Raw genomic sequence first — 27,803 nt, 5'->3', positions numbered from 1 at the left:
CGAGGACTGTACACGCAGACTGAGACGCACTCTCACACTTGTCAGTCCAGGACCGAGCCAATGAACACAGAGCTTGACCTACATTCTTTTATTTGTCTTCTCTGAGGGTCAAAATGTCTCTTGACCTCCATTATTATACTTTGCAGTGATACTGTAGCAGGTGTGTGTCACAAGTACTGACATCAGTGGTTACACATGATGTGTGAATATTAGCTGCCAGGCTTTATTTTCACTGAGCTCTTGTTGCCCTGTTTTATGAAACAACTTCCAGGCATTTAGAGGCTTCTTGATGAGCTCAAGCCGCCATATTATCCAACACTTTTATTGAGAGAGTCATTTTTCGAATTTTTTGACATTCCATTATTTGAGTGACCAACACCTTGAGCTTTGTATTAATGTGATACCATTACAATAAAGCACTGTATAAGCTTGCTTCTATAACAAGCACTTTTTGCATGTGTTTTGTTTGTGACAATACACAACACCCGACATTTTCACTTTTTGGTTACATCTCAAACAATGCCCTGGAATTTCACTGTAGCTCAAATTAGAAAAAATAAGTGAGTAATTCATTCTGTATGAATAATTGAAACTGATAATAATTGAAATTGATGGATGGATGTGAGGGCACATTTAGGCACTATAACAGAATCAGGAAGTGTGCCTTTAAGGACCTATGAATCAGCACCTTAAGTAGCTCTTAATTAGTGCTTTATTAAAGCCAGTGCACTGGAATGGTCAAGCACTTAATAATATAAAAAATGTCAATTATAAGACAAATGTTCAGTATGTTTTCTGCTAGAAATCCTGCCTTACAGTCCATGTCCAATAGAATTTAAAAAAAAATCACCCACATTTCTCATTTCTCCCTTATGCCTGTATCTTATTCTTACTTTTTCTAATTTTAGAGTATAATTATTGAGCGTTTAAAAAAAAAGCCAACATGTGCAAAAGTGTTCAAAACTTTTGACTGGCAGTGTACAGTTTACAATCCTGCCTCCTTTTATAATGCGACTCTCACTGTCATTTGGAGCCGTACTGGTTGACACATTGAGGAGGGTATGCTAAGCTCAGCTGAGTGGCGTGTCACAACGGGATATGAGGCAGTTAGCTAATGTGGTGTAAAAGGATTTAGAGGATTTGACCCTATCAGCAGAGATGGCACTCTGAGAGGCTCTGTTAATGACACTAAATGAGTCTGTGCCTGCAGCATGCTAATAATGGTGGCATGAAAGCCAGGCTTATAATTTATAGGGAGATTTTTTTGCAAATAGCCAATTGCCAGAAGTGTGTTAAAGTGATGTGTGCGTGCACATATTATGTAAAGGCAAGGTAACACACAATACATTTCAGTGCCTTCTCTGAAATGGTGAATCATAATCAACTCACATTGTGCTGTGAATTAAGTGTGATCTTGTAAGTGAGCTGCTTTTCAATGTCTCATCACTGATTGTCTCTCTAGCGGTACACCGCAACTTGCAATTATCTCATTTTCTCCAGGTTTCTAGCTCTCTGAAGATGAGCACTGAGATTTATAGCGAACATCCTTCCCTACAACATGTTGACAAATAAATCAGTCTGTTTTGTAGATCCAAATAGCCTTTTCACAGTCTTTTTTTAGGTAGGGCCAGGCTGAGACTTGGGGACTATTTTCAAATTTGATTTTCAACTTTTATAAATGAAAGCCATTGACTGCAAAGTTGACAGTTCAAATGGGAAAAATACAAGTGAAAAAAATATAAGTGAGGAAAACAGATGGGCAACACTGTAGTTTCCGTGATTTCGTAGTTCATCTTTCTGGTATTTTTGCAACAAAAGTCCATGCAATAAGAGTACCTGGCCAGAAAGTGAGGAAGCCATGGTTGGACTGCCAGACCCACAGGACACCCAAACAGCAAACAGTACACGTGTGCAGTTGTGTGAGGCAGCTGGAAGTATATGAATTTAAGGTGTCATTGGCCTGCCTAGCTTACTTCTTCCGGATAGATTAAGAATAAATGTACCGTGCTGAAGACGAAATTGAGTTTTCAGCCACTTTATTAGTTTTCTTCACATCTGCTAGAAATCTACAGGGGCTCTAATGACAAGATATATCATTCATCTTTCATTCCAATCTAAATCTAGTATACTGCTCGCTATCATACACTACAACTACTATTAATCTTGGTGAGGAATTTGATAGAAAAGTGTGGTACGACCATAATAAATATTCACCAAAATATGCAAGGAATGATCTGAATATTAAACATTTGAGTTACGGGGCTGCTTTAAACATGTCATTCAGCTGCAGCTGCCAAGGCTAATAAAAAATGACGGATTGGTTAGGTCCACATGCTGTAGTAAAGGAAACATTCCTTTCTGGGGTGTCAGATAACCTGTAGACCCAAAACAGAACGGTAATCGATTAAACTGCATTCACTTAACTACGCCAGCAGAGATAAGGAGGCAGCATGCATACTGGTGAGTTTTGACTTTGAATAATTTTATCTGCCTGAAAGGGCAGGGCTCCTTTAGTCCAGCAGGAATGATAATAATAAATCACACATTTCATAGATACTTGCTATACTTAATTTATTCATATATTCCTCACAAACCAGAACATAGACAAGGGAATACTATTCTTTTTGCTTAAAATGTAAGAGCAGACATGCTCGTGTGATTGAATGGCAGCTCTCTGGCTTTCTTTTACAGACAAATTCGATTTTCTCTCAGTGATTATTCCACATTAGATAAGGAGCCACTTATGAATATACCTGTCAATGCATAAGTACCATAAAAGTCTCTGTTACCTTCGCTTTGCTTTTACACGAGATCCCTCATCCATTATCATCTATCATTTTCCATGACAAGAAATACCATCCTTGCCGCCTTGCCAGGCAGTGGCACAGCTTGACTAGGAGGACAAGGAGGTGTAGCTGCCAACTCCCGCAACCCACCGCCCGCTGGTCAAATCCTCTTTACTGGTTTCACTGTGACAGGCTGCCCGCCATCCTTGGCTCGCCATGCAAAGATAGGACAGGAGCTCGGTGACCGGCGCCAGGGATACCCACTGGAGGCGGGAAGAGGAGAGAGAGGGAACAGTGGAGGTAGAGAGAGAAAGAGAAACAGATGGAATAATGGGCAGACAAAGAGTGCTACAGGCTGAAAGAAAGGGCTCTCCCAGAGATCTCGTTGTTCTGTGTCACAACTAACCTGTAAGATATGCAGAGAGGCAGCGGGTATATTATTTAGACTTTCGTGTTTGTGTTGTTTTCTTATGAAAGGGGACATGATTCAATATCCAATGCACCAACACAAAGTTTAATTTGTTGATTGGTTCACATGAATGGAAATGTTTGTGCTGTGTGAATGAATGTTCTTCTAATCTTTTTCTGAATGTCATTAGTCAGAAAAGAGGAGATATTTGTTTACTGACTGCTGGCATGTGCTGTAGCCCCACATAGCTGTGGAGGTGTCTGGAGTTACAGATGACAGCCAGCAATTGTTCTTATTCCCATAATGTATGCCCTGGCCCACTGGCTACAGCTCATCATTGTTCCACACGATGTTTTTCCATCCACTTCCAGCATTTTAACACAGATGTTCACTGTGGGAAGTAAAGGAAAGCTGGCTTATTCACTGTGCATTTCCCTCAAAGCCCTACAGCTAGCTTGTTTATAGTCTGGTTTGGCACATAAGTGGGCGTGTTTGTGTGGCTCAGCTGATAGGCGCTGTTTGAATGTGTATGTCTGTGTTTGTGTGTTTTGTACAGTACTATATTAACCAGTTCTAAACCTCTTCCCTCTCTGTTGTGTTGTGTCTTTTTGTCCTGTTTGTCTCCGTTTTCTAGGAATCACCTATTAGGTCATCAGTCATCTCTACTTGGCCTGGGGGTCTTCTAGAGGGTTGGACCTCCTCGCCACCATGAAAGGGTTGGGGACCAACCGTAACAGACACCTGTCTGACTCCTGTGAACCTTCCCCAGGCCATCCAGAGGCCCTCTACCCTCAGAGAACCAGCACCCTGCCACGCAGCCCTTATCTGCTGAGCCCAACAATGGACCACTATGGCACCATGGACCCCCATCTCTATCCTTCAGCTAACCCAGGCTCCCTTCCACCAGACTGCATGCTGCCCCTCAACAACCAGCTGTCCAACAGCAGCACCTTTCCCAGGATTCACTACAACTCCTACGACCAGTCTGACTTCTCCCCACCTGGGGACAGCATTGGGGGGATAAGCACAGGGACCATGGGCACATCCATGTCCATGGGTATGGGCATGGGCATGGGCATGGGAACGGGCATGGGCATGGCAGGACTGAGTGGACGGACACCTATGATTACAAGCGGCTCAGCGACTATATCACATCATATGACCAAGAACCAGGCGCCAACCAGTCTGCTGGAGTTTGATAAGCAGCTACCTGGAGGCCGCGACGGATTCAGCACGTTGCAGTTTCATCGAACGTCTGCTGTTGCTGCTGGCAAGCAGCGCACAGACAGTCCTGGTCGCATCCGTTACATGCTGCACTCAGTGCAGAAGCTCTTTGCGAAGTCCCAGTCACTGGAGAGCCACAACATGAAAGGAAATGTCAATGGACGCTCCACTGGCAGTGGTGGAGGCTCGTCTGGCACTGAAGACGGAGGGAAGCAAAATCGCAGATCCAAAAGTAAAGATCGAGGTACAAAATCAGAGGCGACTGCCAAGCGACGACCACGCTCCAACATGTCAGGTTATTGGAGCTCAGACGATTTGGACAGCAGCGATTTGAGCAGCTACCATAACACCATGGCCATGATGACTCTGGGGCGTCCAACTGGCCACGACAGCCAGGGGGGCCAGAGCAGATACATCCACAGTGGCTATAACACTATCAGCTCCTCCAAAAGCAGCAATGACATGAAGTATCAGGCACTTCCTGTGCCTGGGGGTGGAGGGGGTGGTGGACTAGGTGGAACTGGAAGAATGGTAGTTAATGATAATGACTATATGAAAGGAGGGTCTTGGTCCACACTGACCATGGGCCAACCGAGACAGGTGATCCAGAAGGGCTCAGCTACTCTGGACCGCTCCATGCTCAAGTCCAAATCCTGCCAACAGGAACTAACCTGCAACTACCTGCAGGTTGGACGAAGGGTGAGTAGACCTGAAGTGAATGTAGCGGTTGATAAAAGTTACATTTATTTTTACAGACTCATAAACGCCGATTTCATGTGTAGGTTTAAGAAATATGACTGTATCCTTACTGTCAGGAGCACTAAACAGGGATAAAAGGATGACATAGATTGTTAAAAAACTACAGACTAATTTTATCCACTTAATTCTGCCTGTAGGGTGATTGGAGTAGCACATTAGGCCGCAGCGGGGGTGCCAATGAAATCCCATGTCGGCGGATGCGCAGTGGTAGCTATGTGAAGGCCATGGGAGACATGGAGGACAGCGACGACTCGGAGGGAAGCCCCAAACCCTCGCCAAAAAGCGCCGCTCGTCGCCAGAGCTACCTCAGGGCTACACAGCAGTCTCTGAGCGACCAGCTACCCCCACGCAAGTAAGACAACAGACTGACATTTACTATGCATTAGTTAGCATTCAACAGCAACCTCATGATAAAGGTACAATCCGTGATTCAAATGTAAACCAAAGTAACCCCATGATTAAAATAATTAAAAACACAGGATTGCAACCTGCTATCAGTTCAGTTCATGTATAACTGAAAGGTCTCAGTTATATCCTGTATGCGAATATACTTAGATCCAAAGTTGCTGTTCGGCGCTTTAAAATGTGTGGATATAAAAAGTGTTTATTTTCAGAGAACACCCAGTTATAAATACTGATTGGCACAACCTCTCAACAATCAAAAGAAAACGAATAAGCCACCATTTTCTGGGCATACAGGAAGGAAACCATCAGGCCCAGCCTCACCGTGACAGTGTGCAAGAAAATACAAATGCATACAACATGCACACACAAGCACACACAGTCCACGCTGCGCTTACTCACGCATAGAATTAAGTGGTGTCAGACTCCCTGTTGTCCTCCACATGCCAGCCTTACCACCATACCTCAGCTGTGATTTACTTTCCTCCTGTTGGACCCACAAAGCATCAGTCTAGCTAAGAGGATACAGACAACATTAGTGTAGTTTACATAACATGACACTGACTTTTGTTTCCACTCAACCAGTAAATCACCACAAATCAGCCTCATCTCTCCGACTGACTGGCATCGCGCCTCACTTGTCTTTAAATTACATGCTTTCTGAAGCAGAAACATTGCACAATATGTGATGAAGGAGCAGTGGGACATAGCTAAATTGACTGCAGCTTTTCATAGAGTGAAAATGAAAACATTCATATTCTTTCATTTGTATCTAAGGCAATGTTAAGCAAATTTAAGCAAGAAAGAACTGTCATGTTTTGTAATGTCTACTCGGATTTCAGAACTCAGTGTGTTTCTCACATTTGCAGAGGAACAATCACAATGCCTGAACGTGGCAGAAGGTTTTGGCAGCAGTTGCATCTGCTGTCTAAAATAAAATTGTTTCTATGTTTCTATCTGAAATGACTGCCTGCAGGGATTTGCTCAAGAAAATGATGAAATTTTAATCATGTCTTTTGCCATAGATTTTCATGCTTTGACGTACTCTAATGTATTTTGTATATATGTTTTTAGAGTATTGCCAAAGCATTAAGTAAATTAAAGTAAATTTAACTATGCTTTAAATTTTCATCAGCATGCATGTATATTATAATCGACTTGATATTCAGAAAGGTAGTTCAACAGATAAAAAGAAATATTAAAGCGGCTCTTGTTTTTTGGCTGTCCTCAAGTTTGGAGGTTGCAGTGTCAAAATGTCAGTGCTGTTCTATATGCAGACACTTTAACAGTGAGCATATGTCTGGTTAGATCAGAGATGGAGCGTTGATGTAAGGAAATTAAACTCAATTTAACCGAAACATGAGGGCGTCACTTTGAGAAACACAGCCACGGGCCTACCTGACACACACACCTCCTCATGACTAAAACATTTCAAATCCCTTTAAAGTCTATGTTTAGAAATTTAAGGATTTATTCTTCCCTAAAGCGTGCTTGAATGACTAACCCTACTCCCCCTGCCAATCCCTGATCATCCAACCCCACTCTCTTCCGGTCTGCTCCACCCTGATTGGCGTGAGCAGCAGAACCCTGGAGTACACCTTGTTGCAGGGGGAGCTGGATGCGCTGTGGTCTCCACTCCACAGTGTGTCCTCTCTGCACCAGCTGGGCAGGTCAATGAGCAGGTCAGTGATAGGTCTGTAAGCCACGTCTCAGGGGCGTGGTGCAAAACGCTCATGTCTGATTGGATCATTTACATTCAATGACTTTGCACTGCCCCCACTCAGATGTCTGTAAAGTCAGTGGCAACTCCAAATGCCAGATTCATGCCCTGCCGCCAACAACTGCCAGCCTCCCTTAAGCTTGTAAATACCATCTGCCTGGTGCTTTTAGGTGAAAAGTAGCTGAGTTTGACACTATTCAGATGGGGGAATGAGGGGACATCTGTGTCCATAGACCATGGCATGGCAGCTTACTGTCATGTAACTATCACTGTGTGCCAACAAAGAATACGTAAAAACATGACTTCAGAGCTGCTGTTTGATTAAACCTAAACTTGTTCTTTGTCTTTGGCACCATGATGGCACAGAGAGCTGTGTACATGCGTCGCCTGACATCACTGGCTTTGCATGCTCAGATGCTTCAATGATTGACGCTAATATTAGATGAAATTGGAATAGAGTCGACATTCTGAGTCATGATGACTCATAAATGAAAGTGGATATGAAAGGGATAACTTGAATAACAACCTTATCCTCTTTTTATCTCTCTTTCAATTCCTGGTTTTGCTGATCGTTCATTTTCTCCCCTGATCCATGTTTCCCTTCTGCCTCCCTGTCATCCTTAACATCAACTCTTTATCCATCTTTTCCCTGAAAATGTTGTCCTTAACGCATCTCCTTTATCTTGTTTTTCCTCTCATCTTACTCCTCTTTCCAGCTGTCTTCCATCTCTCAGAGAGCTCTCCAATAATCGCAGCCTGGACAACCTAGACTGCATTGGGGATACAGGCTTGTCTTTGCCACGCTGGGATGATGATGACTTCAGCCAGGCCTGCAGCACCTTGGGCAGACGTAGCTGCATGGGACAGGTCAGTGTTTGCCTGGACAGGACAGACAGGGATTGAATTAAAGGTCTCATATTGGAGAAAGTGAGATTTCCGTGTCTTTACAGTGAATACAGTGAAAGTATCAAAACGCTCAATCCACGGAGAAATGCACACAGCCCGTATTCAGAAACTGTGCCTTTAAATGAGCCCTGTTAGCTCCTGATTGAGTTTCACAAAAATCAGTTGTGAAAGTTGTGAAAGTCCACTCCAGCGGTGTCTATAGCTTTCCTACCTAATTCTTGTATCTTTAGTGGTCTGATAAACTGTCAATTCCTCAAATTCAGTGCTCCTGCCTTAAAGAGACAGGAGCTAAATCTGCTTGTTTCAGACAGAGAATGAATTGAGGGCTTGCATAAAGTGCCAGTATAGGATAAATAAGGATTTTTTTGTAAACTGTGAACCATCCAAAGCTACCCTAGTGCAGCCCCAGAATAAAAATATGGAGCTGGAAATTAGCATAATATTGGACCTTTAAATGTGGGGTTTGTGAGCAATCAGATGAAATAATTAATTCCTGTTTCTCTTTGTCTGTTTGGATCTCTTTTTCTCTCATTAGCTCAGCAGATATTTTTCTGATTAGTTAAGAATACATTTGTACTGGCTCAAAATGTACATCACTTAGCAAACCTTCTGCTTTCAAATCACGAGTCACTTTCAAAGACCCCTTTGTCTGCCTTGAGCTACTAACACTCATTTCCGTAGTATATTAGCATTCTCACAGATACAGTTTGAATGACAAAATGAGCTTCCAGTGAACAAAGAATCCCTATTTTACAAATGTGTCTCATATTAATGTTATGAACCTAAAAGCCAAATGAATGACATTATTAGTTTTAGGTCCAATTCATCTACTTACATAAGAGCTATTAGCCTCCACTGACAAGGTCACCAAGATGATGAACAACTATGTGAAGAGGCTCTGATCTTTTTCAATGAACTAGTCAAATGAGGCAGTGCAGGCTATTAGTACAGGATTTGCACCCAATCTTTGACAGGTCACTGCATTACAACAAATGTGTCCAATATATGAATGTATTGCTTTAATTTGCATGCACGGCAGCATAGCAAACAAAGTTAATATGCATTATAATTTAGACTGGTTTGGGGTCAAGTTGTATAATTTGGAACGTCTTCCAAATCAAATGAATTTGAATCAGAACAAATGAAAATCACCCATATCCAACATTCAACATCTCCAAAATGTGTATCGGTGTAGCCGCCAGATTCTCTGCTTCATTTTCTTTTGTGCTGTCTCTCCTGCGCTCACCCGTCACTGAACCATCAAAGTAACTTTTGCTTCAAACACATTTTTGACTCCTACTCAGGCTGTTTCTGTCAGTCAACAGAATATGAAACCCATCATCTGGAAGGCTGGTTGTTACTTGTTCAAAACAAGTCTCAGTAATGCCTGACTTTTTATGAGCTTGCAGTTGCTGCATAAAACATACTAAAAACTTTTCAAAGTGATGTCTCTTGCCTTGGCATTTCTTTTATTTTCTGTAAGTTGACAGTTACAGCAGGCCATGTAAGAAATCAAAAACTGAAAATGCATTTTACAGATGAAATGACTTCAGAAACCCAGCATGAACACTGGTTTCGCTGTGCTCTGCACTACTTAGCACTAATTGTACCCATTTTACCCAAGTGTCACACAGTTAAACTGTTGAGCCTTTTGGTGCCATTTTATTGCATCCCATCAAATGTGTCTCCCAGGTGGAGAATGCCCTTTACAGTCAGCTGGGCAGTTAGTGGTCGTCGCCTTTGCCGGGAGCAGCTACCGTGATCAGTATGAACCCACTCAAACGGTCCTGTTCTCCTTGCTACACTACTGCTATGTCTTTGCCAATCTTGTCCTGTCCTTCCTTCAGCTACGGGACCTGGACATGAGTCACCATTATGAGGACCGCAGCTCCGAGTCCACATTCAGAGATTCCCGTTCCCAATCTCAGGACAACCCAGAGCCTCCAGACTTGCCCATGCCAACATGCTTCCGATCCCGTAGCCACAGCTACCTGAGAGCCATCCAGGCTGGCTGTTCCCAAGATGACGACACAGCATCCATAGACTCAGGCTGCTCACCACCCCTGACTGACACCACTGTTCGCACCTACAGCACCAGCACTGGTGAGTCACTGGCTGAAAAGCAGATGACACATTTGGTGCAAATTAATCATTTTACGTCATAAACCAGATAAAGTGGGAAAATGGAAGAGCTCTTACCATGATGTAGTGTTATGTGTTGCCATGTCTTTATAAAATACACAATATACATAGTACATATCTATTTTGGTTACTTTTCTAGAGTGACTCAACATTACTCTGTTGAGTGACAACATTACTCTGACTGCTCTTCATAGCCTTGGTCCTGGGTGGGACACTAGTCCTCAAACATTGCACACACCAGCATTTTTAGCTCAAATGCAGCCTCTTTTGCCCATGCTAGACGACCTGTCTACACAGTGGAAGACATGGAAAGAACAGTTTGGCTCTTACCTGATAGCCACTGGCTTGGACAAAGCCCCAAAGGAGAAACAGCTTGCAATTTTTCTTCAGCGTTTGGGGACAGACAGACCACGCATCCTACCCACACGCACAGGTAACAAATTGAAATCAGCCCCTCTACCCTAAAAAAGATGTTTATCAATACACCAACTCAAGGAAGAGAAAAAGAACTCAGTATCAAGACAAACTTGATCAAAAAGAGCCGCTATTGGCCAATGATGCACACACAGCTGCAGTTTATGTTACCAAACCTCTGCCCTGTCATCTCTTGAACAGCCATTTATGACCCTAGATCACACTGCTGCTCCAGGTGAAGCATCACTGTGGAGCTTTGGTTGTCAATGAAATGATGATATGATCACAAGACATACCAGCACAGGAATGCACTCTGCAATTTGCTTTCTACCTGGATGTTGAATTTGCTATAGCAGAGGAACTGTGAACATGTGTGATGGCACACATTAGACAAAGAAGCTTGATACTGGACGTTGTATACATGCTTTATTATTTCCATAGAGCATCCAGCTTGTGGCGCTCTTCACCAGGCCTTTCTCTGGCTCTAAATAGACCATCGAGCATGTGCTGCCTTCAGGCTGGTAGAATATTTCACTTCCTTATTTAATATTGCTGACAATCTCCAGGATAGTCTGATTTTTTATGTGTGTGTCTGTTCCATTTGTTCCAATCAATCGACATATTTTGACTACTGACATTGGCTGATTTTCTGAGGAAACGAAGACACATAAAGCTAATGGGAGAAAGGATGACTCGCAAACTCGTGACCTGGGTGCCTAGGCAAGGAGATGATCCTCAGGACAGAGAGCACTTCTGCTGAATGAGACAGACACAGTTATTGAGGTTTGACATGACAGAGCATATGGCTTATTTTGCAACATGCAATAGAACTGTGTCCCCAAAAAGCAAATTTACTACAGTATCCACGTTGTTATTCAGTTGCCCATCAAAAGCACCCTAATATGTACCAAAATCACATTCAGCTACAACAATCAAACTGTAGAGCTTGAGTGTCCGAGGCGCTCCTGAAGGCATCAGTAGACACGCCACCACGCCTCCCTCGGACTCAGAGACACAAAACAAAAGACACCAAACCACCAAACCCGGCGTTTCTCCTCTACAGCCTTGACAGAGACGTTGAATGTCGACTCCGGTTACAGCCGCCCTGAAAATATTTTGAGTCTTAATTCAAGCTTTGTGTTTGTCTGCGCCTGACAGCGCGGTAAGTGTTTTGACCGTGTATGTTGGGAACGCCGTGCTGTTGTTATTGTTGTAACTTAGTGCTTAACGTTAACCGTTGACCACAGAAACTTAAAATGTACGTTACCTTTAGCTACTTTCTCTCGGTTTGTAGCTTCATCCACTTTTTGAACACCCGGTATCCGACAGCAAATTACCTTAAAGCCACTGTTTAAACATACATCACTGTGTGGGTGTGTTGTTGACAATGAATTTAACCCAACATACTATAAACTTAAGGGCTAGCTAACATTCGTCCTCCTCTGTCTGTCTGTCTCGTGTTGATAATGACATTGACTTTCAGCACTGAGTTCACATTTAAATATGCTGGTTTTCTGCCCTGCTGATGCTAAATTTAGAGGGAATTTATCTAACAATATTCAGTTTAAGAAGTATTTGGTAAAAGAAGAGTCAGATGCAAACAATTTGAAACAGCTCTATCATCAGTTTGATATCTTTTTTTTCTCCACAACTGCCTCCATGGTATATCATGCTTCCAGTGTTGCTGTTTGGTGCACTCCTTACTATATTAATTATTGAATATTCCCTACCATGTGCTGCTCAGTACAAAGTGCTCTGTTGCTGACATCAGAAAGGCATGATCCCTCTATGTGCGCTGCTCATGGCTGTGATAAGTGGGGGTGCTGTTGAAACTGTACGAGGACAAGTTGTTTGTGTATGTAGTTGTATGTAGCTGCCTACATTCAAATGCACTCGTGTCTTCATAAAGGTTGCTTCTCTTTGGTTGCTGAAACGGAGGGGGACACAGGGGATTATTTTAGGGCTGCCCCACTTTTGTCCCACATGGCGTCCTGTGTATGGCAACATGGATTAAATCCCATTTTGAGATCATATTTAATAAAAAAAAAATAAAAAAAGGATGTCCAGTTTTGTAGCTGTGCTGCTGTTGCAAGCATTTAATATAACAAGTCATTGGAATAATGGATTTGGTGACAAGGGAGTGGTGATAGTTTCAGGCAGGGCATGTCTTGTGGCTGATAATTGATTAAACAATATAGATGGGTCAACTGGCAGGCAGCAGGCAACTTGGCAAGCAATACTAAACTGTTAAATAGAGCATCACAATCCACCTTTTGTCTTTCATTGTCCATGCTTCTTGTCCAGCTCCAACTGACCACAGAACAACCAATCAGCTTAAAATGTATGGCTTTGTAAAACTGCCATCCTGAGTGTTTCATCTGCCCCACAGTTGCAGAGATAGTTTGAGCATTCCCAGATACACCAACCACTTCACTTTTTTCCCTCCACAGTAGATTAAATAAGCAAGATGGGAGGCAGAATGGATCAGGGTTCGTCAGGGAAATGATGCATTCTGTGATGTGCCCAGTGAGGGGATGAATCCATTAAAATGACAATGTCAATGACCTTATTTTACTTTTCATGTAATCTATATTAATACTATAGTCTGACCTTGGTGGTGGGGGGGGGGGGTTACATGTTTGAGTCTCTATTTGCTGAATCACAAATAAATGCCAAACATAGAAATTCTGTAATAAAAAAGTAAAACATTATTTTTTAAGCCTGATCTTGGATATCTAAAAACATATTGTGCTATCAACAGCGATGTCATTGTGGGAACTGTGGTTGCTTAATTTTCTCAGCAGTTTTCCCGTGGCAAACACTGAAATGCTATTAACAGGGAGGAGACTGTTGTGTGGGTGTTCCTTCAGTTTGTGAGTCTTCAGCCAACTTATAATCTGTTAGTATGCATTGCACCTCTGCTGCATCACTGGTGGACTCGGACGATTTTAAAGAGAAACTTCAGGTCTTGCACTGGTGACAGTGTGAGTGGAAAGCAGTCATGGGGTTGTTGGAAACAGTTTTGAACTGCTGTAGCCTTTCACAGCTAATTGTTTTCCAGCCATGAAAAGCACATCTTGAACCAGGGCAGTGGACAACAGGACCACTGTCCAGATGGCATGAAAACAGCCGTGCTCAGTGCCCACTCCAGATTCCACTCCAACATTTTGGCACAGAGCGTCTGGTTGTTTCTGTTGTTAAATGTCCTCATGTAGAGCAACCAATAAGTTCTTCTGAGCAGATCCTGTACACAAAACCTGCTTATTTAAGAAGACACAGTGTTTGGCTTCAGGTCCATTTTTAAAGCTCTTTTCTGTGGTACTGATGAGTGTTTAGGTTTAGGAAAGGCTTTGCCAGTACTTTTATTATTGACAGTAACTGGTACACAGTCAAGGATGTGTTTTATGCTTGCACAGCTGTGTATGTTTGTGTGGCTGAATTCTGTAAAGTAAGCATATACAGGAAACTGAATAAGAGCATGTGTCACTTACTATCCATCTGTCTGTGGGAAGTTTCTGCCATGGGTGCATTTTCTGGCTTTTAACAGCCATTTGTCAGGACTCAGCTAGGTTCTGTTTTCTACACTATAATATATTTGCTTCACTATAAAATCCTGCTTTTACAACCATCATTTTTTGTTGGTTTTATTTTTTATTCTACCACCAGTTTCTCACCAGTTTCACTGCTGATATCTGGGATGTGGCAAAACCACTAGCTATAGTCATAATACAGTAGAAACAACAGACAATGTGGTTAAACTCCAAACTTGTTTAAAACCTGTCTGATCACTGGTGTGGTTTTCCTGTGCCTTCCATTGTTAAGCTGCGTCTAATAGAATCTCTGCATCCCCGTATCTCAACAATGAGATACACAGCATAGATATATTTGTCGTTAGATAAATTCGGCTGATAATATTGGCCCAGCCCATTTATTGTGTCCAGCTCTACTACTTTATCTCCTGTCTAATCTCAGAGGCAGCTGTCCGTTATGATTTTAGGGCTTGTTTTTGGTGGGTAAAGCAGATTCTGTGGTATTAAGACTTAAGGGTGAATTCTGTTCAGAATGACGAAAGCACGATGTGACACTTGGAGAACTGCAGGGCAGGTGTCCAAACACGGTGACACACACACGCACACATCTATGTCCTCTCACACCCAGTTAGTGACAGCTATCCTGCAGACTGGGATGCAGGATTGGAGCTGGTGCATCACATAGCTGCCACAGCAGTGACAGCCCTATTCTGCACAGCATCTATCTCTGTCACGAGGCAACATGGACAGTGAAAAGCTGTCTCAGCAGCTTTTCCTAAGGCAAGGATGGTGGTCAGAGGCCAGTGGATAATCCATGGCTAGTGGCATATACTGTTAAACTATGATGGATGCTAAACTGCAGGTTTCTTAAAATAAATTTGTTAGATTGGATTTCTGTCTTGCAAGATGCCAAGAGTGGACAAAATCTGTTCTGAAATGATGACAGCTCTGGATATCACTGAGGTGCTATGGTTGACACTATGATCTATTTACTATTTTGTGGATGTCGGGACGGCTGAGTTGATGGCTCCCATCTTTTAAAATGTGGAGCTGAGGGTGTGTATCCTCATACATTTGGAGTGTTTGTATTGTCAGCTGGCAATGAGGGCTGGACATCGTCTGTGTGTCCAGCCTCCTCTTTATTATGTTCATGTGTATCACATGAAGGCACAGCTAAGATCTGGAGTTGGTCTCATTTGGGTGTGGTGGTTTGGGTGTCATCTCTGTTGTAATGGTGTTAGTGTCTTTGCTTCAGTTGAAAGTGATCAAGAGTTCACTGGAGCAGTTAACTGTTTCAGTGTCTCAGCTGGACCTGGGCCAGCACTTACAAACTGTCCTGGAAAATTTCAGGTGTGGAGTGTAGGAGTTTGGGTATGTTGAAGATAATTATTTATTAATAAGCATAAAATGATCAGCAGAATAGACACAGATCAATAGCAGAGTTAGTCTGTAATTGGTTCCACATTACTTTTACACAGTGTCATTCTGGGTTGTATTGTTGTAAACTAGCAGAATTATCAAAGGAAAGCTCAAACTATGCTCAGCTCACTGAAGCTTTTGAAACACAGCTGGAATGGATTGCATGATCTTTTGGTTAAATATCAGCTAATAGCACACTGCAAATGCAATAGCATGCTTTTCTAAATAATAGGGTCGCAAACCCACAAAAGCACTTAGTTACTCTTGAAGAAGGAGGACCTTGGAGCCAGTCATGGTGCAGTAGTTCAGGCTGATAAAATTTTCTGGGCAAGCTGACTGACAACTCAACTCGCAGGAGGTAGTTAGTTAGTTTAAGAGTATAATCTGACACAAAGATATGTGTGAGTACATATGAGTTTCGAAGTGGATTACAATGAACAACAACCCTTTTGTTTGAGCATTTTCTCAGCAGCTCACATGTTTGCTGCAAGGCTTTTTCAAAATCCTTGATAACTTGATAACAAGTCGAGATTTCTGACCACAACATTCAGTGAAGCAACACGAGGCATAAACAGTGTTCTGCTTCATGCAATGCCTCATGGGGTCATAAAGTGCTGTCATGTTGTTTCCTCCCACCTCAAATTCAATAATTTTGGGTGTCACAGCAGGAAATTGTGGTGATTTATTACAGTCTCTATATTAATAAGAGTTTGACTCCTAAGCAAATTCCTCAAATCTGGTGATTGTGTATTGTGGGCTTTTACACTTTGAGTGCAACAGCTTTTTGTGCCCAATGACTGAGCTTTACAGAAAGGTATGGGCCCACTTGCCAGAGTCAATGAAATGGCCAACAGACTGGTCAACACCACATTCAAATAGATTTTGAATTTGTCCATCCACATATACAGTGTGTCACTTGCATACAGATTATGGTTCTGTATTTAAGTGACATCCTAAGACACACACCGTGTAATTTCATTGGAGAATAATTAAATTAAAATCATATCCATCATCTGTGCTGACAGCAGTCTTTAGAAAGGCTTTCTGCCACAGTTTCATCTTATGGAAGCATATTTGATGTTAATGTTAGGCTATGAAGGCATTAACTGTCCCACTGATTTACTGATTATGGTGTGTGGTCTGCTTCATAAACTGATGTTTGTAAGCAAAAATGGGCAGCAAATACAGACTGTGCATCCACAAATGAAAGGATTGTTAAGTCTGTTTTGATAACAGGTCTTTAAATAGAAAACCAAAGCTGTTAACATACTTTGCCATTTGTACTATTTTGTACTCGATGGTCTTGTACAGGTTCCATCATCTTTCCACTGTTTTTTCCAGTGTAGTGTCAAATAAAGCATCTGTTTAAAGGATTATATAGTAGCTACAGGATTCACAAGAAAATTCCCTGTTTAGATTATAGGTTTTAGCGATCCAGCATCACAGTCTGCCTTGACTATGTAGCATGAGGGAATTTCTGTGGTCTCTTGATAGAAGCCATAAGAGACTCTTTGACTTTCCCTATGGGCCACAGAAGAGCCTTTGAGTCTTTATACAATCTATGTGTATGAGAAATATGTTACTATATATGTTACTTTTTATTTGCGTTTTGTAATGATGAATGAAGTCTGAAAACACAATGTCTGATTCATGTCTCAGCTACACATAGTTGTAATTTGGCACTACTTTGCACAATTTCTATTTGCAGCCCATTAACTTGATCTCTTCTGATACACTGTTTACGTCACTGGGTGAATTCTTGCTCACAAACGGGCCATTTGTTTCTGCTCTCACTGATACAGTTCAGACTGTAAGGGAAAGTATCCATTGGCCAGTCCACCATGAACAGTTGATTTGGTTGATAGATAAGATAAGTGAATGAGTGGCTCTACTGGTAGTGAAATAATGTAGTCGGATGGACAGAGGGCAGAGCTATGAAGGGAGATGTTTGAGTCTTTTTTTCACAATAAAATCAGCTTTTTATGTTGAGTGTGGGAGTCCTGCTGTGTGGATTTCATGTAAGCCCCCATAAAAGTTCCCACTGTAAGGAGCTTTAGATTTTTAACCCTGTATATATGTGACGATGAAAGTAGTGGAAAATAGTCCAACACTAACAAAGCTTAGTACTGTGTCTACTGTTTTTTTATAGTTTTTGGTGGCTCATTTGTCATCAGGCATTGTCATAAACAAGAATCATTAAATTCCTGTTGAGAATGGGAGTAAATATCTTTGCTTTTAAAAGAGTTAGCTATAATGTGCAAAGTTCATGTTATTTCATGTTAAAGTTCACAGTATAATGCTCCTCTTACTAGACAGGTTTGTCTGAGTGGTTTCTTCCCCTCCTCTGTCTCTATGGTTAATGTACCTCTCTATTATCGCCTTTATAGCTGGAGGGCATTTGGTTTTAATTTGGTCTGGCTTTAGGGAGTGGTGCTGATAAATGTCCTTCAACTTCTCAACCATATTCGGTCGTAAGAGTCAGATGGTCAACAAATTGCTTTACTGATTTCATTGCCTGTCTCATGATCGAGGCTTTGAAGTGTGGTGTGTGATTTAATTTAGTCACCTGTGTGGAACAGTACGTTTGTTCACTACCCTGCCAGATTTGATTTTCTGCTTTACGGGATGCTTCCATGATTCTGCTGGTGTTCCAGCTTTCATGCAACAATGTCCCTGTGTATTCATGTACAGTATGAAGCGTTCTGGTGTGGACATGCGGAGAAAACTTGTTAGTCAATTCTTAGAATGATGCTGATAAGCAGTTAGGGCGATGCTTCAAGCTGTTTTCAGTACTACTTCTATTTTCTGTAATTGGTTCATTCTTGTTTTGACTCACTCAGCCTCAACGTGATTAAGCCACACAGATTTGCTAACATCTTTACTATCTTTACCTCTGTCATTTGTAATCCCTTTTTCCCTTATTTCTCTCTCTTTTTCTTCTTGTATCCCTCCCCTCTTTTCTACTCCAGTCTCAACATGCATAACCACCTGTAAGAAGGCTGCTCCTCCGCCAGTGCCGCCCCGTACAACCTCCAAGCCCTACATCTCTGTGACAGTACAGAGCAGCACAGAGTCGGCCCAGGACAACTACCTGGACCAGCAGGACCGGAGGTCAGAGGTCAACAGCCAGTCAAGCCACGCTCACAGCAACTCCTCTGACAGCCTTGACAGCACCCGTGCCAACAGCCTGGCCCGGGGTATTCCCCGCCCTCCACACATCATCCCCACTCCCATTGCCACCCCGAGAGAGCCAATCGCCCCCGCCACCACCAATGCTTCCACTGGGACAAGTGACCCAGTAGTCCAGCATGAATCACTGAAATCAGGATTAAATAAAGGGAATCTACAGGCAGAGGAGCCCCTAGTGGCACCAGTACCCAGGCGGAAACTGTCCTCCATTGGCATACAGGTAGGCGATGGGACTGTTGCGCTATCTGGGCCTGGTACAGTTGAATCAGTTACCACATATTAACACATACTAACACAGTCAAGATAGATCCTTGGTCACAGTGTAGCTCGTTCCGCCTGTAGAGCTTGAATCCAGGAAAGGCTCATTTTTAACAGTAATCCTCTGTGGTGTATGGCTGTGTCTGAGTATGTGCTTGCAAGCTAAAGGTCTCATTAGGGTGAACATCCCTCTATCATTAGAGCTGGCTGTATACTCTAGTATAGAAGGCAAAAAATGCATATTTTCCCCCTCAACCATAACTTTCTGTTCTGTATGTGCTGAAATATCAGCCCTTTTCCCCCATTTTTTCCAGACCATTAACAGAACTTAGTCAGGGTAATCATTAAGCGTGACATGTCATTGAAAACCAAACTCGAAATTATACAGATTTTCTCTGAAGTTTGTCTTCTTCTGTTGATTTGGTTTATCACTTGGAAAATAAAAAATTATATACAACTGTGCTTATGCTAGCTAGATGTTGATTGGGGTCTATGAAATCATTCATGCCAACATTTTTGTTTTGACTTGATCACTGATTATGCTTTTTTAAATTTCACCGTTTATTTGCCCTAAGGTTGACTGTATTCAGGAAGTTCCACGAGAGGAGACCCCGCCATTGGCCAAATTTCAGTCAATCGGAGTACAGGTGGAGGACGGGTGGCAGTAAGTCCTCTTCCTGTCCTTGTAACAACGTGAGGAATTTATATTATAGCCACACACACTGCTCTGACTATTCTTTCCCTTTACAGAAGCTATGTAGATGTGAAAGCAATGTGAATGTCACTATCTTTGTGTGTTGTATTGGTGGCATGAGCATTTACTATTTGAACTTGTCTCTGCTTACTGTATATTTGAGACCCATTTCTAGGTTATTGCAATGTGGTTTGCATTCTGTGCTTGTGATGTTTTGAATGCCAGGACGTTCTGGGACGCCTCATGCCTTCCTCCTGGATTTTCTTACTTTTGCATGCTGCAAAGTATTTCGTATGTAGCAGCTGTTATGAGTCCTGACTGATATTTTATGAACATAGCCTGCTGAACAAGAGTTTATTTGTACATTTTCCTTCCTATTTTTGTCTTTATGTTGTACACACATTTGTGCTATGTGACAGTTCCTCAGCTGTGTCTGTTTTTCAATCACCAAAATATTTCTTACCCTGTGCTTTTCCAGTCTTTTGCTGTTCTAGTCCACACACAATAGCCACTTGTTAGCATTTCCTGAGTGATAGCAGGAAATGGAAATAATGTTGAGTCAGACAACATTCATGTTCAGCCGGTTCACCCGGTGATAAGAGATCAGTTGATGCCAGTCTGAGTGCTCTATTATCATGTATACAGAGCCCAGTCCCAGATCGATCTATATTGACCAACAGAAGTGACTCAGTGTCGAAACTAAGCATTGCGTGTTTTGTTCCAGTAATGGAGACATCATTCTTGAATAATTTATTGTTTTCTTTGTCCGCTGTTGTGCACGAAGCAGTGGACAAAGTTGTTGTTCTATTGAAAAGGTCCATCTGTAACAGTGAGTCTCACCCTGTTTGTTTCAGGCTCAGTCGCTCCAGTAGCATGGCCTCAAAACAAGAAACAGACTCAGACACGCAGGACATCCCTGTCATCTCCCATATCAATAATGCCAAACACTTTGAGAAAAAAGTCATGGTCAGTAGTGCCAGCCAATCCATGAGCTCCCCTCCTGGACAGGACTATTTAGACAACGGAGACACTACTGGTGACACCTCTTCACCTCCACCGCCCAGGCAGATCCTCAACCGCTCCACCACACGGAGTAGCTCTTCCTCCTTTTCAGAAAGTCTGGACCCAGCATTGGACCCATCCTGTCTCCCACCTCCAGACCCTTGGCTGGAGAGTGGGAATGGGAGTAACAGCAGCGTTCCCCAAAGCGGCGGAGGGGGGACGCTGTGTCGGAGAGACGGCCACTGGTTCCTGAAGCTACTGCAGGCCGAGACGGGACGCATGGAGGGCTGGTGCCAGCAGATGGATCAGGAGACCAAAGACAACCAGCTCTCAGAAGAGGGTAAGACTGCAAGGGTACTCACTACAACTCCAGGTCTCTTTGTTAAATTGCCTCTACGCCTCCCAAGTTTCCAACTCCAGACTCAGTTATATTGTGAGTCTGTGACAAAGTTTTGTCAAGTTCACTTCCACACTTCTGTTTCAATGATAGTATCCAATTACATTTTAAAGGTTTACTCTTGGTTTAGCATAAGGAATGTCCATCTCCTAAATTAAGTTATTTGGCCCAGAAATAGCAGAACAAATCCAAACATACAGTCAAAGAATTGCTGAAGTCAAACATGTCCTGGCCCTCTGAATGAACCCTGCATCTTGACCCTCTTCCAGAGGTCTGCTGCTGTCTGAGGCAGTTCTCCCTTAAAACCGGTTATGAGGTTCTGCCTCCAGCCCTACAATCACTCCATCAGACATACACAGCATGGGGGGGATGAGGCAGTAATACCTGAGGTTACCACACACAAGCAGGCCTGTAATCCGCAGAATTACACAAATCTACTCTGGAACTGATTAAACCTCCAGATTAGATTAGTGCATCAACATCAGCAGTGAGCGCACACACACAAATACACACTGTGTACACAAAAACAAACAAAACAGTAGGAAGGCTTTGGATGCTCAGCTCATATCAGAAGCACTGGATGAATGTTTGAATAAGGTGTTGTGTGTCTATGTGAGTACATATGTTTTTTGTTTTCAAAAATTAATGTGTGTGTGTGACCTTTTTTACAGTAACGTAGTCAATATTAAATCTGATGCAAATCTGTACACCAGAACTGGGTCTCACCACACTATAATCACATTGCCATAACTTTGCAACCCAGTGATCAGATAGGAGTCCCAATTTTGTCAGGGCAGATGTTTGTCCTAGTTTTGACACAGCAGCAGACTAGGATAGTGACTACTGACTGACATGCTGGAGTATCTATATAAGCTTAGATGCCTTTAAAGAGGATAACATTGTCCAATACACTGTAATCCTCTTCATGCCGCCCCGTGGAGTTGGTTTGACAATGCATTGCAAGGCACACCTAAATGTCTAGATAACTGCAGTAAGATATGTGTAAGCCAGAGAACACTTCCGTTCCTTTCGATATAGGCGGGCTTTGGTGTGTGTGTGTGCGTGCCATTCTTTTCTAACTATAGCAGAAAAGACTGGGTTTGTGTGTCATCCATAACTGGAATAACAGGATGCCTCTGAGATAAACAACCATAAAATAATTGTGTTGATTTTTGTTCTCTCTACAGTGCTGGGGAAGGTTCGCAGTGCAGTAGGAAGTGCCCAGCTCCTTATATCCCAGAAGTTCCAGCAGTTCCGAGGACTGTGTGAACAAAACTTGGTGTGTATATAGCCTTCCTGTGACGCCTCCACTGTACAAGGTCTGCACAGGAATGAAACCGAGACTCGCATCCGGGGTCCCAAACCCACATTTTTTAAAACCTAACCAAACTCATTGTTTTATTTTGGTTATTTTGTCTTCTGCAGGTTGTGCTTGCTTCAATGCACACAAAGGCTTTCACAAAAGAAAACGGACTAATCTGGGAACAGCCATGACACACAGCATATTAGGCCTACACAGAATAAGGCATGGTGGCCAACCAGCACAAAATACAAGGAGCTTATATTAAGCCAATAAGCCCTTCACCCGAAAGGGTGACGTGTTTTACTGGAAATGGCATAATAGAAATTGTAGCCAACTACCAGCACATGACACTATAACACAGCATCTCAAATAATAAACCATCTGTTTTACCTGTTGGTTGATATAAAGCTCACCTTCCCAAATATTGACCAGATGAACTTGGCTGGTAAATTAAGAGCGTCTTTGCCAGCTTTACTGAACTTGACTGAAAAAAATCCTGATCCAGAACAGTAACATAAAATGCCTGTACTTGCAACCTGTTACAGGTACAATTTAAGCTTTGTACAATGTCATAATGGTCTTAAGAAGCCTTCAGCGAGGAAAGAGAGAGAGAGAGAGATTTCTAGATGGATTACATTTGCAGGTAACCAAACCAAGCCCAAAGCTGTATGTAACAAAATGACTCAATCCAGACATGAAGCCTGATACTTTGTCAGGGCCCATCAGGCTCGGTCAGGTAGCAAGAAACTCACCACAGGACACATCACAAGAGTCAAAATCACATGCTCACATCAACTGTCTACCTTAAGCCACTTTAAAATGCTGCCATTATTACTGTGAAAAAGAAGTTTCACTGTGAATGCTTCATATGCATTGACATCACTGTGGCATATGCTGTCCCCTGACTGGCTAAGCCTTCCGTCTGTATCGGTGTGTAATTTCCTTCATTTCTTTTGCAATGACTAAACATCTGCTGTTTCCTGTGCTTCACATGTCCACTAGCATGATGGCAACATAGCACATGTGTTTTTGCCTTCACAGCAGTGAATGCAGCTGCTTCAATATCAAGAATAGAGTGGAGCCTGCACAAACAAAAGCCAGTCTGCCTGGTGCATTACAGCCAGTGGCTGTGTCAGAGGAAAAGAAGTCAGAGCAGGATTTATTTTATATCTGTTTGCCAATCTGTGCAGGCTTTGCACAAACAGCAAACATAGACGCAGCTGTTTGTAAACAAGTGTGGGGTTAAGTCTGTTACTTTTAATCTTCATGTGGCACTGGATCCTGAATGATCGCATTTTTTAGTTTCCCTCTGTTTTTCTCTGGCTGAACACACAGACTTATTTTTCTTGGCTATGTTGAAGCATTTATAGCATTTTCAGTTTTTTTATGTTAATGAAAAGGATAAAGCTCTGTTGTGATCTTTTATTTTGGTCTAGAGTTCAGCTTGACAAAATAATTGAGCTGTAACATGGCTCCCTCTAGTGGTGAATTTGGAAAGTGCAGCACTTGATGACAAGTACAGTATGTAAGAAATGCAGTGCAGAGGTGTAGCACAGTAATAAGCTGCCAGTAAATACCTTTTGTCTGGGCGCCCTGATGGGTCAGGTGTGCAAGGCGCTAATCATGAACCGCAAGTTCCCTGGTTTGAGTGTGGCCAGGGGAATTTAGTTTCATGTTGTTCCCTGTCTCTCCCCACTTGTTTCCTTCATTTCTCTACCGTCAACTACCTAATAAAGGCAGCCAGGAGCTACTGTCGGGAGTCACTTTTAGCCTGATTTTGGCAGTGGGGTAATGGTCTCTGACTAGTTGATTCACAGCTTGTTGTAATGCTGCTCAAAAGGACAACCTAAACCAAACGTGACTAATAGAAAGAGCAGAATAAAAGGTATTTTTCTGTTTCAAAAATAAGGCATTAGTTTGCACTACATGGTTTAATTAATTCATAACCTTTGTTATTACCCTGTGATGCTGTTTGCCCTCTAATATATTGTATTTCACACATTCTACACTACAACATTGACCGTGTCCTCTCTCCTCATTATTCATTGGTTGTTCATTCATTGTCACTCCCTCATCCTCTTTTGGTCAGAATGTGAATGCCAACCCGCGGCCCACAGCCCAGGACCTGGCTGGGTTCTGGGACCTGCTGCAGCTCTCCATCGAGGACATCAGCCTCAAGTTCGACGAGCTCTACCATCTCAAGTCCAATGACTGGCAGCCCATGCAGTCTGCGGCTGCCCAGTCGCCCCCTGAGCGGAAGGTACTTCCCACCCCTGCTGCCCAGTGCCCTGGCTGGGGTAGGAAAGCCGCCGAAACCGGCCTCTCTCCTCCCACCACCACCACCATTTCTCCCACTCTTTTTTACCTCCCGTTTCAACTTCCCCTGTCCCTGCGTGGGATGAACTCTTAACAGGGCCCCTCTTTCCAATACAAAGGGGCCAGAGAGATCCCTTTTAGGCATGCATGGAAAACTTCATCTCAAAGAGGGCTGTCGTTGGTGTGTTTTTAAATGTAAAGCCCTGCTTTGAGCATGCATGTGTCACTTACTGATGTGTGTGTTGCAGTGGAGCATGGCTAAGATGCACTGGCTCATGTGACCGAATGCAGACTTGGTGTTGCTCCTTCTCTGCTTAAATGTCTTTGCTTGTGTGTCTCTCTCTCTCTCTCTCTCTCTCTCTCTCTCTCTCTCTCTCTCTCTCTCTCTCTCTCTCTCTCTCTCTCTCTCTCTCTCTCTCTCTCTCTCTCTCTCTCTCTCTCTCTCTCTCTCTCTCTCTCTCTCTCTCTCTCTCGTCTGTGGTGTGTTTTAAGTTTATGGATCTTTTATCTGCTGTAGCTGATGTGCTCTTGCTTTATGTTACTTTGCAATGCAAATGCATTGACTGTGTTGTCTTGTGGTCCTTTTTTATTGTGCTTTAAGTTTGATCCAACGTGGCCATCAATTCATGTTACCATTTCATGTCTTTGAAAATTGTCATATAAATGACTGTTTTTCCTCAATGTTTGCCTATTTTTACCAGTTGTCTCTCTGTCAGTGTTTTTCTGTTTATCACCTAAAACCACTAAACGTTATTTCAAGCTTTAACAAAAACAATCAGCATTCGCATAATGTCTCTGTCAAAGTCCTGTCTGCTAAACTTGCCTAAACAAATAGAACCTCTTGAAATATTACATCCATATTGCATTCTCTCACTGTCCACTATCTGTCCTCTCTCTCTCTGTGTCTCTCTCTCTCTCTCTCTCTCTCTCTCTCTCTCTGTCTCTGTCTCTCTCTCTCTTTTCTGTCTGTCATGTCTCAACACTCCAACATTTCAGGACGAGGAGAAGGCGGCCCCTCCCGCTTCAAAGAAGCCTGGTAAGGGACGACCGTTGCTGGGCCGCGAGAAGAGCGCAGACTCCTCATCCACCTCTTCTTCGGCCTCGGCAGAGAAGCAGAGACAAGAGGCTCGAAAGCGTCTGCTGGCTGCTAAAAAGGCGGCCTCGTTTCGCCAGAACTCCGCCACAGAGAGCGCAGACAGCATCGAAATCTATGTCCCCGAGGCCCAGACTCGCCTCTGAGAGAGACAGTGAGAGGGAAGGATGTAGGGTCGGATCAAAGGACAGATAAGTGTCACTGAAATACCTGGAAAAAAGGAGAGAAAAACTTTTGCAATGCAAATGAGTTACTCTGAGTAGAGATGGGGGAGGAGAGATGAGAAATTCGTAGAGATTGGGGTGGGGGTGGATTTTGGCATTTTTGACGCGCTCACACATTTATATGCTGGTCCTGGTGGCATCAAACACTCATTTAACAAAACAGAAAATGAAAAAATTGCTTCTGTGGACCAGACAGACTACGAAGCAGGAGACTCCTCGTTTGAGGCTGCCATTGAAAACCTCAGCTGATGAACTTTGTCATTTCTTGTTACTACTCTTGATATCATAAAATTGTTAATGAAGGTATTGTTATTATGACGATTATATCCTAAAGAATCTATATGAAGACTGTTTTAAACGTTCCTCTATCTTGGCTATAAGATCTATTAAGTGGACAGAAGGCAAACATTAATGCTCTTCTGTCTCCCATCGTCCTCCTCTCTTCCCAGATCATTGGCCATCTTGTAGCTTTGCACAACACCACCTTGTGGCCGTCACACACACACACACACACACACACACACACACACACACACACACACACACACACACACACACACACACACACACACACACACACACACACACACACACTACATCCACTGCACTCACACACACTACAAACTCACACCTATGTATGTCTTCCTTGTATTTATTTGTTTACTTCATCATCCTTTGTTTTGTATAAAAATCGTTTTAGATCTGGTTATTATGAATAATTTTGGTATGCTGAAATTGAAAGTCAGATTTGAAGGAGTATTTATATAGTTAGCAATAGACTCTTGTGTGTGTCCTTCAAAATGTTCTTGTGTCAAAGATTTTAAACACTGGTGAGAATCTGTAAAGTTTAGTTTCTTAATGGTTTTGAATGAAAGCACATCCCGATATTAATGATGACCGAGCATGAGGATCTCAGTTTCACTCACAGTGTCAGTGGCCACAATATTTCTGAACATTCATTTCTTTACATGGAAGAAATCTTCAACTCCTTTTTTTTTTTTAGTCTCTTTTGCGTCACACTGTCCCATTAACCTTGTTTTTCATGTTTGTGCTGTAACTGCAGATCCGTGAGTATTTCAATCAGGATTTTTTGCCCCATCTGTCTGTTTATTGCTTCTTTAAGTGCTTTTATGAACCTCACTTAGCATTCAACTCACACATCTCAGATGAATCTAGGGCTTTTATTGAAGTAATGCAGCAGGCTGAGTATGCAGGAAAATATTGTGTTATCGTTGGTGGGGACGCACATGAGGACATGTGTCTTGCTGTTATTTTTATACTGTTTCCAAAAGTATTTTTGATTTATTTTGCCTCCCATCACTCAACAAAATCAATCTTAGTTCTTTATTACCATTATTGTTTCCCCTCATTGAACATCATCCAAAGTACCTGCACTTTTTTTATTCAAAGAAAAATTATTAAATTAAAGCATTACATACATTAGTCATTGTGTTTTCATCATTTATTAAATGCTGCTTGCTTTTTCTTTTTTTGTTTTTGTTTTTGTCATGGAAGACTGCATAGGCCAAAGATGGATTCACTGTTTCAAATTCATCGTCAGCAGCAGGGAATAAAACAGTAACGGTGCTTACTGTGAGATTAGACAGAGCGGACTG

At 42.5% G+C, this 27,803-nt stretch overlaps 1 protein-coding gene across 5 annotated transcripts; it reads left to right on the top strand.

The window, feature by feature from the left end:
• The first annotated feature begins 3,903 nt into the window (after positions 1 to 3,903).
• Positions 3,904 to 26,109, top strand: dlgap4b (discs, large (Drosophila) homolog-associated protein 4b). Of its 5 annotated transcripts, none has more exons than XM_070902153.1 (12): positions 3,904 to 5,118; positions 5,316 to 5,530; positions 7,161 to 7,262; positions 8,017 to 8,167; positions 10,054 to 10,309; positions 10,629 to 10,781; positions 18,681 to 19,120; positions 19,734 to 19,822; positions 20,707 to 21,194; positions 22,439 to 22,530; positions 24,644 to 24,814; positions 25,867 to 26,109. In XM_070902153.1, the coding sequence occupies exons 1-12, from the start codon at positions 3,904 to 3,906 to the stop codon at positions 26,107 to 26,109; spliced, it is 3,615 nt and encodes a 1,204-aa protein (XP_070758254.1). The 5 variants fall into 5 exon arrangements, with proteins under 5 accessions (XP_070758254.1, XP_070758257.1, XP_070758255.1 ...); XM_070902156.1 differs by lacking the exon at positions 10,629 to 10,781 and adding an exon at positions 6,480 to 6,482 and having other exon boundaries at positions 7,158 to 7,250; XM_070902154.1 differs by lacking the exon at positions 7,161 to 7,262.
• The last annotated feature ends 1,694 nt before the right edge of the window (positions 26,110 to 27,803 follow it).

The sequence above is a fragment of the Enoplosus armatus genome, chromosome 3 (genome assembly GCF_043641665.1).
Source record: "Enoplosus armatus isolate fEnoArm2 chromosome 3, fEnoArm2.hap1, whole genome shotgun sequence".
Taxonomy (NCBI): Eukaryota; Metazoa; Chordata; class Actinopteri; order Centrarchiformes; family Enoplosidae; genus Enoplosus; species Enoplosus armatus.
This window is presented reverse-complemented; position numbering and strand designations above follow the sequence as displayed.